The following is a 13334-nucleotide window of genomic DNA, read 5'->3' as shown; positions in this document are numbered from 1 at the left end:
CCCACTGACTGTATCTGCAATCTGTACCTCCTCCCACGAACCACACAAGGCTACCCAAGCTCAGGGTCTTTGTGAAACTCAAGGCTGGAATGTGCAGGCATCCTGGAGAGGGATTGACATTTTAACATTGAAGGGAGAGGGTGAGATTGCAGTAATATCACACACTGAGCTGAGGGGTGGTAGATGGAGTTTAATTTGGATTACTGCGAGGTATTGGGTTTGGTAAAACAAACAAGAGCAGGACCTATACAGTTAAAAGTAGGGCCTTTGGCAGTGTTGTCGGACAGAGACCTAGGCCGTCAGGTATAATTCTTTTAAATTTGCACCTCATTTTGATCGTGTGGTTAAGAAAGTGTTGAACACACTTGCCTTCATCGGTAAGACCTTTGAGTATCGAAATTGAGACGTCATGTTGTGGTTGTACAGGACATTGGTGAGACCCCTTCTGGGTTTGTGTGTCCAGTCTGGTCATCCTGCCCGATCATTCCATAGGCGCACCACCCTCTGGGTGAAAAAGATGCCTCTTAGGTCACTTTTAAATGTTTTCCCTCTCACATTAAGCCTATGTCCTCTAGTTTTGGACTTCCTGTACCCTTAGAAAACACCTTGACTATTCACTTTGATATTACTGACCTTGATATTATTAAACTGGAGAGGGTTCAGAAGAGATTAACCTGATGTTGTTGGGAATGGAGGGAATGAGCGAAAAGGAGGGGCTGGATAGGCTGGCACTTTTTTCACTGGAGAGTATGAGATTAAGGGGTAACTTCACAGAAGTTTACAAAATCGTGAGGGGTACAGATAAGCAGAAGGGCTGATGTCTTTTCCCTAGAGTTGGGAATTCAAAACTGAGGGAAATTTTAAGATGCGAGGATAAATGACTCACAAATATCATGAGAGGTAATTATTTCAGACAGAGTCTGGCTTGTGTGTGGAATGAACTTCCAGAGGAAGCGGTGAAAGCAGTGACAGTTACAATGTTTGAAGGACATTTAGATGAGTATATGGGTAAGACATCAGTTTGGATGGTGCTGGGAGCAGCTGCCCTCTCCCTCCCCCTCTCTGAATGAATCCCTGTTGGTTTTCACCCTCTGCCAATGCCTGTGCAGTGGCGTGTGGAGGCCAGCAGAGGGTGGCATTGCATCACTTTAAACGTCACAGAGACTGCCAGACCTGCCCCACACAGAGATACACAGATACACTGACAAGAATTGTTAGGAATTGAAGCTCATCTGGTAATTTCAATTAAACATAAAGTAATGCTCAATTCACCTTGTAAACTGGTCAAATATGAATGGCAGAGAACTCCCAAATTCCACAGTTTAAATAAATAACATCAATTTATTTTTTACCTCTGAAAGTGAACATTTTGCATCAACAATTCAAAACTCTGAGGCCCCCAATCTCTTAACTGCTTATTACCCAACTCCAGTTCTCTTGCAATATGTGTTTCTGGGTCTGCCATTCTCTCATATCTTAGGTGCTTGTAAGCTCTCAGTTCAGAACAGCATTCACCTATTCCTAAACGTACAGTGCACGCTTTCAACTTCATCACATCATACCCTGATTAATATAGATAAGTGGAACCTATCCAGATCTCTCTTGCTCTGTGGTTTGTTAATATTTCATTCAGACGGTCTGGATTTTTGTTGCTCCGTTGTCAGCATGTCATTATTCGACACCGTCCATGGAGCAATATTTCACTTCCTCACACTCGTGAGTGCGGCAGGATTTCAGATGTTTCATGGGGACTGTGACGCTAGGACAATCTCAATGTTTGTAGATGGCATCGAACCTGGAAGAATTGTAAAATCTATGGAGGGCAGTGTGGAACTTTAACAGTAAAATCACACATTGGTGTCGTGTTCAGGTATATAGCAGATGGGGATCAATGCAGAGCAATGTGAGGTGATGCAGATTGGTACGAAAGATAAATAAAGACAGTCTAAAGCAGGCTGTGCCATTAAAAAGGGGCTGCAGGAACAGAGGGCACTGCGTGTATATGAGCACAGATTATTGAAGATGTCGGGACAAGTGGGGGGGGGGCAGTTATTATCACAGATTAGTTTCAGTATCTGAGCTGTTTACAGGAGGAGGTGTAGGAGGGAATCTCGGTGCTCCTCTCTTGGGAGGTGGTGGTGACGATGTGTTGTGAGCCCACCCTCCTGCCCACCGAGACCGTGGGGATTCCATTTGTACCAGCTCGACACAAAAGGGAGATGGCATTAGGGCCACGCTTCTAATTTGTGTCGGGGGGGGGGGGGGGGGGCAACGGAGCTGCCAGTGTGTTTAAAGTTAGAATCGCCCTTCATTGGACATTGCTCCTTACTCGGTCGGTGGGACGTGGATGTTTCAGAATCTCCACACGAGGCGTCCTGGTCCTCTCTGGCTCGTACCGGGGTCCTCCCCACATGGCGGGAGGGACGGGGGGTGAGGGAACGGATATCGGGGACTCCACCACCGGGCTTGGCCCTTTCCGTCCTATTCCAGGCTGTTTCTCTTGGAATGGTAGAAGGGGAGGGAGGGAGTGAGGGTGGGAGTGGGTGGCCCTGCTGTTAGCTGGTATAGGTAGGGGACGTGGTCATGGTGAGGTGTCCGGAGGGAGTCAGTCCACAGTGTTGTATCCATGCAGTGTTATTAATGTGGTGGGTGGGGGGTGGGTAAAGTGTTGGGGGAGAGAGAGAGAGGAGAGACAGACAGAGACAGAGAGAGACAGAGAGAGAGAAGGTGCTGCATGCAGCAGTGAGAGTGGTGGAGCATGAGCCTTGTTCGGCGATGTGTGCTATAACAGATATACAGTGAGTGTGAGGGAGCAGAGAGAATACGGTGACCCTTATCCTGACAGAGCGGGGAAGGTTATTGATGCTTATCCTGTATTGCTGGACATTTCCTCAGACCACAGTTACTGCACTGAGCTGGGTGTTGAGTTCAGATCATGCTCGGTGGGTCTGATGGTGTGGCCCCCTCTGGGAAGTGAATGGTCCCCCTCTGTACTAGCCCAATCACCAGGCTCTCCGTGCCCCTGTCGACAAACCGCGGTCTAATTACACCTTATCTGCCATGCTCGGGGTAAACTGCAGGGCAGCTCCGGACTGAGAAAGCTCAACTGTGTGTCCCTTGGCCTTTTAAAGATGGCCCCAGTGTCAGGGGTCATGGAATATCCAGGGGCAACCAGGCGATGGTGAGTACCTCCAGCCATGATGGTTGGGAGTGTCGGGCTGGTATTGAATGAGAGGGACACCATGGGATGTGGTGGGTAGTTAATGAGGTGAGTTCGATAGGATAGCACCAGGAAAGTAGCTCGGCCCCGTGTGGATGATCCCTCTGTCACACTCAATGGAAATGGCACTGAGACAAATTATTGCTATATTTAGCTCAATGAGTCAAAGACTCTGCTGACCCTACACCCAGATACAAAGCTGCAGGACAAATATTCATCCAAAACTCCGCATCATCTGAACTCCCACCAATATCCTGTTCACCTACCATTCTTGGAAACACTTATGTTACACGACGCTGTTAAAATGTTTTCATTTCTGTATTCTGAAACCTGGGAACACATCCTTCCATAACACTGTCTCTCTGTCTCCCCCTCTGTGTCTATTTCCCACAGCCCTCCCATTTGTTATTGTTTAACCTGATTCCCCCTCCATCTCTGTATATCTGTGGCAGTCTTGTTCACACCCACAGCATCCCCTTGTCAGGACACAATGGAGAGATGGAGCTGGAAATGGGTGGGAGCTGCACATCCTGTCACTTCCAGCATGGGCTGCAAGTTTCCCCACGCGGGGCAGGGTTCTAACACAGTGCTACTGAGCAATGCACTGGGGTAGTGTACACAGTCCTACATGCTGGGAGGGTAACTGCTCCTGGGTTACAGATCAATGCACTGGGGAGGTAACTGCTCTTGGGTTACAGATCAATATACTGGGTTGGAGTACAGAGTCCTAGATGCTGGGAGGGTAACTGCTCCAGGTTACAAATTAGTGATCACTGCGCAGCTCCTGGTGATGAACAGACGTTTAATCCGGGTTTATCGATCAATTCATGGGTGTGGTCTCTACTGCTTCTCACACTTAACAGGCAGGAGGCTGGATGAACACAGCAAGCCAGGCAGCATTGGGAGGTGTGGAATTTGACATTTCAGGACACCTTCAGCAGTGTTACTCCCAAAACGTCGATTTCACCAGCTCCTGATGCTGCCTGGCTTGCTGTGTTCTTCCAGCCTCCTGCCTGTCTACTTTGGATTTCAGCATCAGAAGGGTTTTTTTTGTCTCTATCCCAGCTTCGCATACTCGACAGATGATTTAAAGGTAAATGCTCTGACATGATCTGTGCAGACTGCAATTTCCCTTCCCACGTGGTTAAAAATGCCCTCCAACACATCTCGTCCACATCCCGCACCTCCGCCCTCAGACCCAACCCCTCCAACCGCAATAAGGACAGAACGCCCCTAGTGCTCACCTTCCACCTGACCAACCTTCGCATAAACCAAATCATCCGCCGACATTTCCGCCACCTCCAAACAGACCCCACCACCAGGGATATATTCCCCTCCCCACCCCTCTCCGCCTTCCGCAAAGACCGTTCCCTCCGTGACTACCTGGTCAGGTCCACGCCCCCCTACGACCCACCCTCCCATCCTGGCACTTTCCCCTGCCACCGCAGGAACTGTAAAACCTGTGCCCACACCTCCTCCCTCACCTCCATCCAAGGCCCCAAAGGAGCCTTCCACATTCATCAAAGTTTTACCTGCAAATCCACTAATATCATTTATTGTATCCGATGTTCCCGATGCGGTCTCCTCTACATTGGGGAGACTGGGCGCCTCCTAGCAGAGCGCTTTAGGGAACATCTCCGAGACACCCGCACCAATCAACCAAACCGCCCCGTGGCCCAACATTTCAACTCCCCCTCCCACTCTGCCGAGGATATGGAGGTGCTGGGCCTCCTCCACCGCCGCTCCCTCACCACCAGACGCATGGAAGAAGAACGCCTCATCTTCCGCCTCGGAACACTTCAACCCCAGGGCATCAATGTGGACTTCAACAACTTCCTCATTTCCCCTTCCCCCACCTCATCCTAGGTTCTAACCTCCAGCAACACTGTCCCCTTATCTTGTCCGGACTAGTCTGACCTGCCCAGCTCCTTTTCCACCTATCCACTCCACCCTATCCTCCCTGACCTATCACCTTCATCTCCTCCCCCACTGACCTGTTGTACTCTATGCTACTCTATCCCCACCCCCACCCTCCTCTAGCTTATCTCTCCACGCTTCAGGCTCTCTGCCTTTATTCCTGATGAAGGGCTTTTGCCCGAAACGTCGGTTTTGCCTATCCTCGGATGCTGCCTGATTTGCTGTGCACTTCCAGCACCACTGATCCAGAATCTGGTTTCCAGCATCTGCAGTCATTGTTTTTACCTCGATGATCTGTGCAGTGTTTCACTCTGGACAGATTGCTGGCTTGCACTGAGCAGTACACTGGCCTGGTCTGCACAGTGTTCCACGGTGCACAGACATCTCCTCTGGGTTTATGGTGTCTCTGCTGGTTCTGTGAGGTGGATTGAGAGTGTGGAATATCTAACCATTTAAGCTGATCTGGTAATACCTTTAGTTTCCATTCCTGTGATTGGACCCTCCGTCTCTCACCCCCTTAACGTTACAGAGTGCCCAGGTACAGTTCATCATGTTGTTGAATACCCGCTGTCCTGGGAGCAGGCAAAGCCTCTTCATTCAGAAGCAGGCAGCCATTCCCATTGTCCTCGCGTCTCCACGCAGAAAGGAATGATAGCCTTTTAGATAAAGGCTGTCCCAGTTGTACAGGGCTCAAAACATCCTCCCCCTAACCAAGTCCCACCACCAACCAACCACATCAAAATACCCGGTATGTACTGAGAGTAATGGGGCCACTGTGAACATCAGGGAGCAGACCATCAGAGTGATGGGGCCACACTTCCCATGTCTGGACAGATCAGAGTGAACCCTCCAGTACACATGGTATCACTAAGTCCTGTAATCCCTCTCCATCTATGTAATACACAGCCTGTTATTCTTCCTGAAAAAAGATCACAGGTTCTCAGTTACCCACATTATATTCGATCTACCAAGTTGTTGTCTGTTACTTATCCATTTACAGAGTCTCTACCTCCCCTTGATAACTTCAGTTTATCTGAATCTTACTGTCAGTTCAAATTTAGTTCGAACATGTTTGTTCCATTTCTGGAAACCATGGATGTAATTTGCAAATAGTTGAGGTCCCAGCACTGGTCACTGCAGACAATAATTTGAGTTAAACTGATAGACTGATTTCTCCCTAATTCATTCTTGCTCCTGGCTCAGTATCCCTCCTCCCTCCCCGTATTCCTATGTAGCAGCTCTGAAAGGCTGTATCTTCCCTGCATTTCCTGTGTAACAGTTTGGAAAAATTAAAAGATCTGCTCCAATAGCTGAGTAACAGCATCTAATGGCCGAATGGCCTCATTCTGTTCCTGTTTAAATCCCTTGTTTTTTTTAGTGAACATGATGTCTGACACTTCAGTTTATTTTTAGTGCTTATTTTTCCCCAGCATCCATGTTGTGCGTGTACAGGTGTGAGACACAGTGAGAGACGCAAGGTGCACGAATCTTTATTCAAATTTCCACCACCAGGAAGAAAGGAAACACGCGAGTGGCCAGTGACAAGCAGTGCCCTTCACATCAAAGGGCAATGCTGTGTGATCAAACAGTGAAGGGGAGGGCAAGGATTAAATCAAAATAGAGTTGGAGGGGGAAATAATGCACTCCACTCCCTGCGGCGCCCACCTCTCCGTGAACAACTCCAGGATGTTGGTGTACACCACGTACTCCTTCTCCAAGGACACACGGGCTCTAACATAGCAGAATAGGGGCAGGCAGTAGTCCCTGAGGACCCCCTCCACGGCCTGCTGCCTGGTCCTGTTTATGGCCAGTTCAACCAGGCGCAGGAGCAGACCCATGAGGAGGTCTTCAGACCTGTTCTCCCTCCTCCGTACCGGGTGCCCGAAGATCTGGAGCGTGGGACTGAAGTGCAGCCAAAAGCAGAGGTGGAGGTTTTTCAGAAAATCAAAAATGGAGTGCAAACGCCCACACCCAATATATACGTGGTCCACGGACTCCACAGTGCCACAGAACAAGCAGTTGGGCTGGGAGTCTATGAACCAACGCAATCTTCGGTTGTAGGGGACCCTCCACGCCAGCTCCCGGAGAGAAAGGGGAGGATTCCCGCCTAGAGAGCCCTCCATTGGGGATCCCCACCGCCCAGTCGCAAATGGGCACGCCAAGGCGCGAGCGGACGGTGGATGAGAGAGAAGAGATGGACGGTGTGCAGCAGCAGTCGATACAGGACCCGCCTTTTTACGTCCTTAAAAGGGACAAAATTAATATTCCAGAGGCTGCTCAGGTTGTGGGGCACAGGCTCCCGCGGGAAGTACAGGACCTTGGGGACAATGTGAAATTCCGTTCGGGCTGGGGTGAGCCTGGACGGAATCCCACTGCACACCTGAGCATCCTCCAACTGGTGCACTACGTCAGGTCCGAGAATTGCCGTTTTAAGGCGTCGGATGGCGGTGGCCACGTACCAGACGTCTACCGCTGCCCTGATCGCTATGTCATGCTGCAGCGTCCAGCCCAGGCTCCCGGCACCCAGCACGTCCCCGACCCTTGTCGCCCTCGCCACCACGGCCCTCCCCTCTGACAGCCACTCGAACCCGCGAGTACGGAGGTGCGGATTCCTGAGCAATTGCTCCCTGATGACAGCCGCTACTCCTGCTGGAGGGTAGCGGCGACGCAATTCGATCATGTTCCAGACAGTGATCAGGTCCTGGTAAAATATAGGCAGTGTCTTGAGGGGAACCTCCAAACCGTCACGGTCGACAAACAGGAGCTGCGTGTCGTAATTGAGGTTACACACCTGGCGGAAAAAATACGTAGCCAGTACGCCCCACCGAGAAGGAGACTCGACGTAAATGTATTGCTGCAAGGTCTGAAGGCGGAACATCGTGACCTGGGTGCAGACGCACACCAGCGACTGGCCGCCCTCCGCAATAGGGAGACTCAGAACCTGCGCAGCGACCCAGTGCATTTTTTGTTCCAGAAGAAGTCGACCAACGTTCTCTAGAAGGCAGCGACAAAGACAGGAGGAGGGACCAAAGTGACCAGCCGGTAGCACAGCATGGCGGCCACCAGCTGGTTTATGACCAGCAATCGTCTCCTGTAAGATAGCACTCAGAGCAGTCCTGTCCAGTGGCCTAGGCGAGCCGAGACTTTGGCCTCCAGCTGCTGCCAGTTGGCCGGCCAGGATTCCTCAGCCGGGCTGAGGTAGACCCCTAGGTAGAGGAGATGGCTGGTACTCCAGCTGAACCCCCGCAACTCCTCCAGCAGAGTCCACCCGCCACGGATCGACCAGTAGTCTGGAACATTTGGCCCAGTTTATCCCGGTGGAAGATGCTGCCGAGTACATGACCTGGCACACGCACATCCTCCCCAGGTCAGCCGGGTCGATGAAACAGAAGAGCACATCGGCGGCGTAAACTGAGAAGACCAACCCACTGCCCACACGATGCAGAACCAGCCCCTACAACCTCCCCCGCAAGAGGCGCAGGAAAGGCTCCACGCACAGGGAATACAGCTGGCTGGACGGGGGCAGCCTTGATGTACTCCTCTCCCGAAGTGAAGGGGCGCCGTCAGGGAACCGTTAACTTTAACCAGACACTCTGCAGTGGCTGCAAAAGTTGGATCGGGGCGAGGAACAGCATCCCGAACCCAAATTCCCGCAGAGTCCCGAGCAGGTATTCGTGATCGACCCTGTTGAACACCTTCTCCTGGTCGAGAGCAGGAAGGCGCTCGGCAGACCAGCCCGTCGACAGAAATGGATTAGGTCCCGGACCAGGTGGATATTGTCTTGAATAAAACTCTTGATGGGCTGAATATCCTGCTTCAGTACAGGTGAAGTTGGATTAGTGCAGAACATTTTGGAACCATCAGTGAATAGGCCACTTCTGACTTTATGATGGAGGAAAGGCCATTGATGCTGCAGCTGCTGCGAGCCCACAGTGTCTCATGGATGGCTAGCTTCCATGTGCTTGGTCCTTTAGAAGTATGCCCCTACTTCACAGGAGTGCCACATAACACAGTGGGCAGGGTCTTCAATGTGAGGCTGAGACTTTCCGTCCACCAGGACTGTGTGCTGGCGGCTCCTACAGATACTGTAAGGGACAGATCCCTCTGGGACAAGGGGTTTGGTGAGAATGTTTCCCCCTTGTTGGTTCCCCTATCACTTCCCCCAGTCTGACTGCTGTGTATGTGAGGCCCCTCAATGCTCAGTCAGTGGTGGGCCTGTGGATACACTCTTGGTGATGAACATTGAAGTCCCACACCCAGAGGACGTTCTGTGTCCTTGTCACCCTCAGTGCTTCCTCTGATTTGTTTCTAACATCGGGGGGAACTGAGTTATCACCGAGAGAAGGGGTGGGGGGGCAGGAGATATCCATCCTCAGGCGATTTCCTTGACCATGATCTGTTCCCATGAGATTTCCTGGGTTCTGGAATTAATGTTGGGGAATTGCAGGGTAACTCCTTCCCTGACTGTATCCCAGGGTGTCCCCATCACTGGTGGGTCTGTCCTGGCGGTGGGACAGGATTACCCAGGGATGGTGATGGGGCTTCATGAAACATGAACCATCAGGCCTGGTCCCGTGAGTATGACGATGTCGCACTGTTTCCTGACGGGAGTGTGGTGCTGGAAAAGCACAGCAGGTCAGGCAGCGTCCGTGGAGCAGGGGAATGAACGTTTCAGGCATAATCTTTTAATCAGGAATGAGACTTGTGGACCGGGGAGCTGAGAGATAAATGGGAGGGGACTGGTGCTTTGGCAGGGGGGAAGGAAGTTGGGAATGTGATCAGAAGATGGAGGTGGGGGAGAAGTGATAGGTCAGAGAGGAGGGTTGGGTGGATGGGGGAAAAGGTGATGGACAGGTCAAGGTGTTCCCCTGAATTTTATGTCCCCAACATCGTATAAGTGATGTTTCTTGGAAGGTTCTGTCCCCAACATTCTATAACTGTCATTCCCCGGAACGTTCTGTCCCTGACATTGTTTGTGATTGGCCGGACATCAGTGAATTGAACAAACGATAAGATTCCGAGGGAAGAGATCCCGTTCCAGGGCGAAGGAGACACTGTTCCAAAGGCCACTCAGTCAGTTAAAGGGGTGAATACGTTTTCCCTGTGTTTACATTTCTTCACGACACAGGATCGACCACAATTTAGACCAAAATACAGGAATTCCCAAACTCCGTTTGTCTTCAGGAAACTGGGAGAGAGTCCTTCAGGACAGCAACGTTTCCACCTTCCGTATTAGGAACTGGGAAGATTAGATTAGATTAGATTAGATTACATTACAGTGTGGAAACAGGCCCTTCGGCCCAACAAGTCCACACCGACCCGCCGAAGCGCAACCCACCCATACCCCTACATTTACCCCTTAACCTATCACGACGGGCAATTTAGTATGGCCAATTCACCTGACCTGCACTTCTTTGGACTGACCTGTGTCTGCTCTCGAGTGATTGAGTGTTTGGGAATGTTCTAAAACTATCTGTCCTTATGGATGGGTCTCTGTGTGTTTGGGGAGGGAGGGTTTCTTGTGGTTTATGTCACATTTTAGTCAGTAATTCAGACCTTCCCATTTGTTATTCCAGCTCCAATTATTTTAATAAATCCCTGAATACAGGGACACATTTGAAAATCTCACTGGGTCCCCAATCAAACGGGTCCCTTTGCCTCCAGGCTGATGGATAATGGGTTTGTTTTCCTTCCTCACAGTTAACGTAGTGACCATCTACGTCCTGCTTGAGAAAGATTGTGGATTGTCTCCATGTGTCAGACGTTACCTGGGGGCCATGGCAGCGGCGGATCTCCTGGTCATTATCCTCGACCTGATCCTGAGACACATTCCCATTGTTTATTGGGAACAATTTTATTTCCTGATGGACTCCGTCCCCGTGTGTAATATCCACGCCGTCCTGCTTTATGCAGCCACTGACTGCTCTGTCTGGTTAACCGTCACTTTCACCTTTGATCGGTTTGTGGCCATTTGTTGCCAGAAGCTGAAAAGTAAATATTGCAGTGAGAAAACAGCGGCTGTGGTTCTGGGAGCAGTGACTGTGCTGAGCTGTTTAAAGAACATTTTCTGGTATTTTATGCTCACGGCTTGGTATTGGCTGGGGAACCCCCCCTGGTTTTGTTATGTAACAGACGCTGTTCGAACCTCCAGTGTCTGGGTCACAATCGAGTTCCTCCACCATATTCTAACCCCGTGTGTCCCATTTCTTCTGATTCTGCTGCTCAATGTTCTCACCGTCAGACACATTGTAGTGACCAGCAGAGCCCGCAGGAGACTCCGCGCTCACACCAATGGGGACGCTCAGTCTGACACTGAAATGAGAAACCGAAAGAAATCCATCATTTTACTGTTTGTGATCTCGGCCAATTTCATCCTTTTATGGTCAACGTTAATGCTTTATTCTCTATGGAACAGGTTGTTTCATATTGGGTCTGGGTCTGCGTATCTTGATCCCTTTGTGGGGGAATTGGGCTTCATGCTGCAGCTCCTCAGTTGCTGCACAAACACCGCGATTTATGCCGTGACCCAGACTAAGTTCAGGCAGCAGCTGAAGAATGTGCTGAAATATCCCTTCACTGAAATCCATCCATCCATCAAATTCCCTCATTAATCACACCATCCGGGATTTTCTCATTTCAGTTCAGTGTTTCAGCGATGGAGCTGCCTGTCGCTATGGTAACAGACTGAGGGTAGGGCTGGTTTGTCCATCCTTATCCCACAGGGGGGTTACAGGGAAACATTTCAATGTTTCTCACAACTCAGGGGCCAGTGAGAAAAGGCACAATCCCACTGACTGTATCCATCACTTCCATTTGTAAACAACAAAAATGTTGATTAAAGCATGCTGAGCAGCAGAGTGACCGATGTTGTTATGTGTCTTTGTGTTAGAGAAGCTGAGCTGGAGAGAGACAGACTCAGCCCCACGTCCTGGTCCTCAGGGAAGGGGAGGGCAGCGCGCTGAGCTCAGGAGCTGTGTTTAACTCCCTCTGACCCCCCACTCCAATCTGGCCTCCCATTTCCTCTCCCCCACTTTTCCTCCTCAATTCTCTCCCTCTCTCTCGCTCTTTCAGCACACTCTCTGTTTCTCATCACCTCTCCCTTTCACTCTTCCTCTTCCCCCTCTCTCTCACATACCCCCAACCCCGGTTTCTCCACATGCCTTCACACCTCCCTGTCCCCCTTCCCCTTGTCTCTCCTGCCGACTCTGTCTCCCTCCCACAATTCTGTTTCGACCCAATTTTCCCTCCTCCCACCTCCCACATCCCACCCCCAACCCCCACACGCAGCCGCACGACCTCGAACTCCCCAGACTCTGGTTCAGAGGGAGAGGGAAGAAACAGGGGACAGAGTGTGTCAGAGAGAGGGGGGGAGGGCGGGATAGAGATGCAGGCAAAGAGAAACGATTCGAGGTGGGGAGGGAGAGAGACACCGAGGGAGGGGGATCGAGAGTGAGAGAAGGAGGAGAGGGAGATAGAGTGAGAGGGAGAGAAAGAACGACAGGGGAGGAGACAATGAGAGAGAGGGGCGAGAGACGGGGGCGAGAGGAGAGACCGAGAGAAGGGGAACAGAGAGCGTGGAGAGAGGGGGTAAGAGAGAGCAGATAGAGAGTGAGAGGAAAAAGAGAAGGTGGGAGAGAGAGGATAGGCGAGAGAGAGGATGGGAGAGAGGAGGGGAGATGGAGTAGGGGAGAGAGAGGAGGGAAGAGAGAGGAAGGGAGAGAATCGATAGGAGAGAGAGGGGGAGAGGAAGCAAGAGAGTGGAAGGAAGAGAGGACTGGGAGAGTGGAGGGAGGAGCGAGGAGGGGGAGAGAGGAGAAGGAGAGAGGAGAGGGAGAGTGGAGGGGAGAGGAGGGCGTGAGAAATGGGAGGGGAAAGGGTGTAGAGAGAGGGGCGTAGAAAGAGGGGGTTAGAGAGACGGTGAGGAGAGAGGGGGTAGAGAGAGGGGGTAGAGAGGGGAGAAGACAGAGGGCGAGAGAGAAACGTAGAGAGAGGGGCGGTGAGAGAGAGAGTGAGAGAGAGAGGCGAGGCCGAGAGAGGGAAGGGAGAGTGAGAGGGGAGGGAGAGTGAGAGGAGAGAGCGAGAGACAGGAGGGCGAGAGACGGGAGGGAGAGAGGGGAGGGCGAGAGAGAAGAGGGCGAGAGAGGGGAGGGCGAGAGAGGGAAGGGAGAGTGAGAGGAGAGGGAGAGTGAAGGGAGGG

General features: G+C 51.3%; 1 protein-coding gene across 1 annotated transcript in view; it reads left to right on the top strand.

The window, feature by feature from the left end:
- LOC148137383 (putative G protein-coupled receptor 139) overlaps positions 1–11986 on the top strand; it is a 136041-nt gene extending 124055 nt beyond the window's left edge. The window contains exon 5 of the mRNA XM_087982997.1: positions 10838–11986. Within this exon, the coding sequence (XP_087839123.1) occupies positions 10838–11748 (911 nt within the window). The 3' untranslated portion in view covers positions 11749–11986. The remainder of the gene's footprint in view (positions 1–10837) is intronic.
- Positions 11987–13334: the final 1348 nt, after the last annotated feature.

This window comes from Chiloscyllium plagiosum, unplaced genomic scaffold, assembly GCF_037043375.1.
Source record: "Chiloscyllium plagiosum isolate Xiang-an unplaced genomic scaffold, Cpla_swu_hap1 HiC_scaffold_44, whole genome shotgun sequence".
In the NCBI taxonomy this organism is placed as follows: Eukaryota; Metazoa; Chordata; class Chondrichthyes; order Orectolobiformes; family Hemiscylliidae; genus Chiloscyllium; species Chiloscyllium plagiosum.
This window is presented reverse-complemented; position numbering and strand designations above follow the sequence as displayed.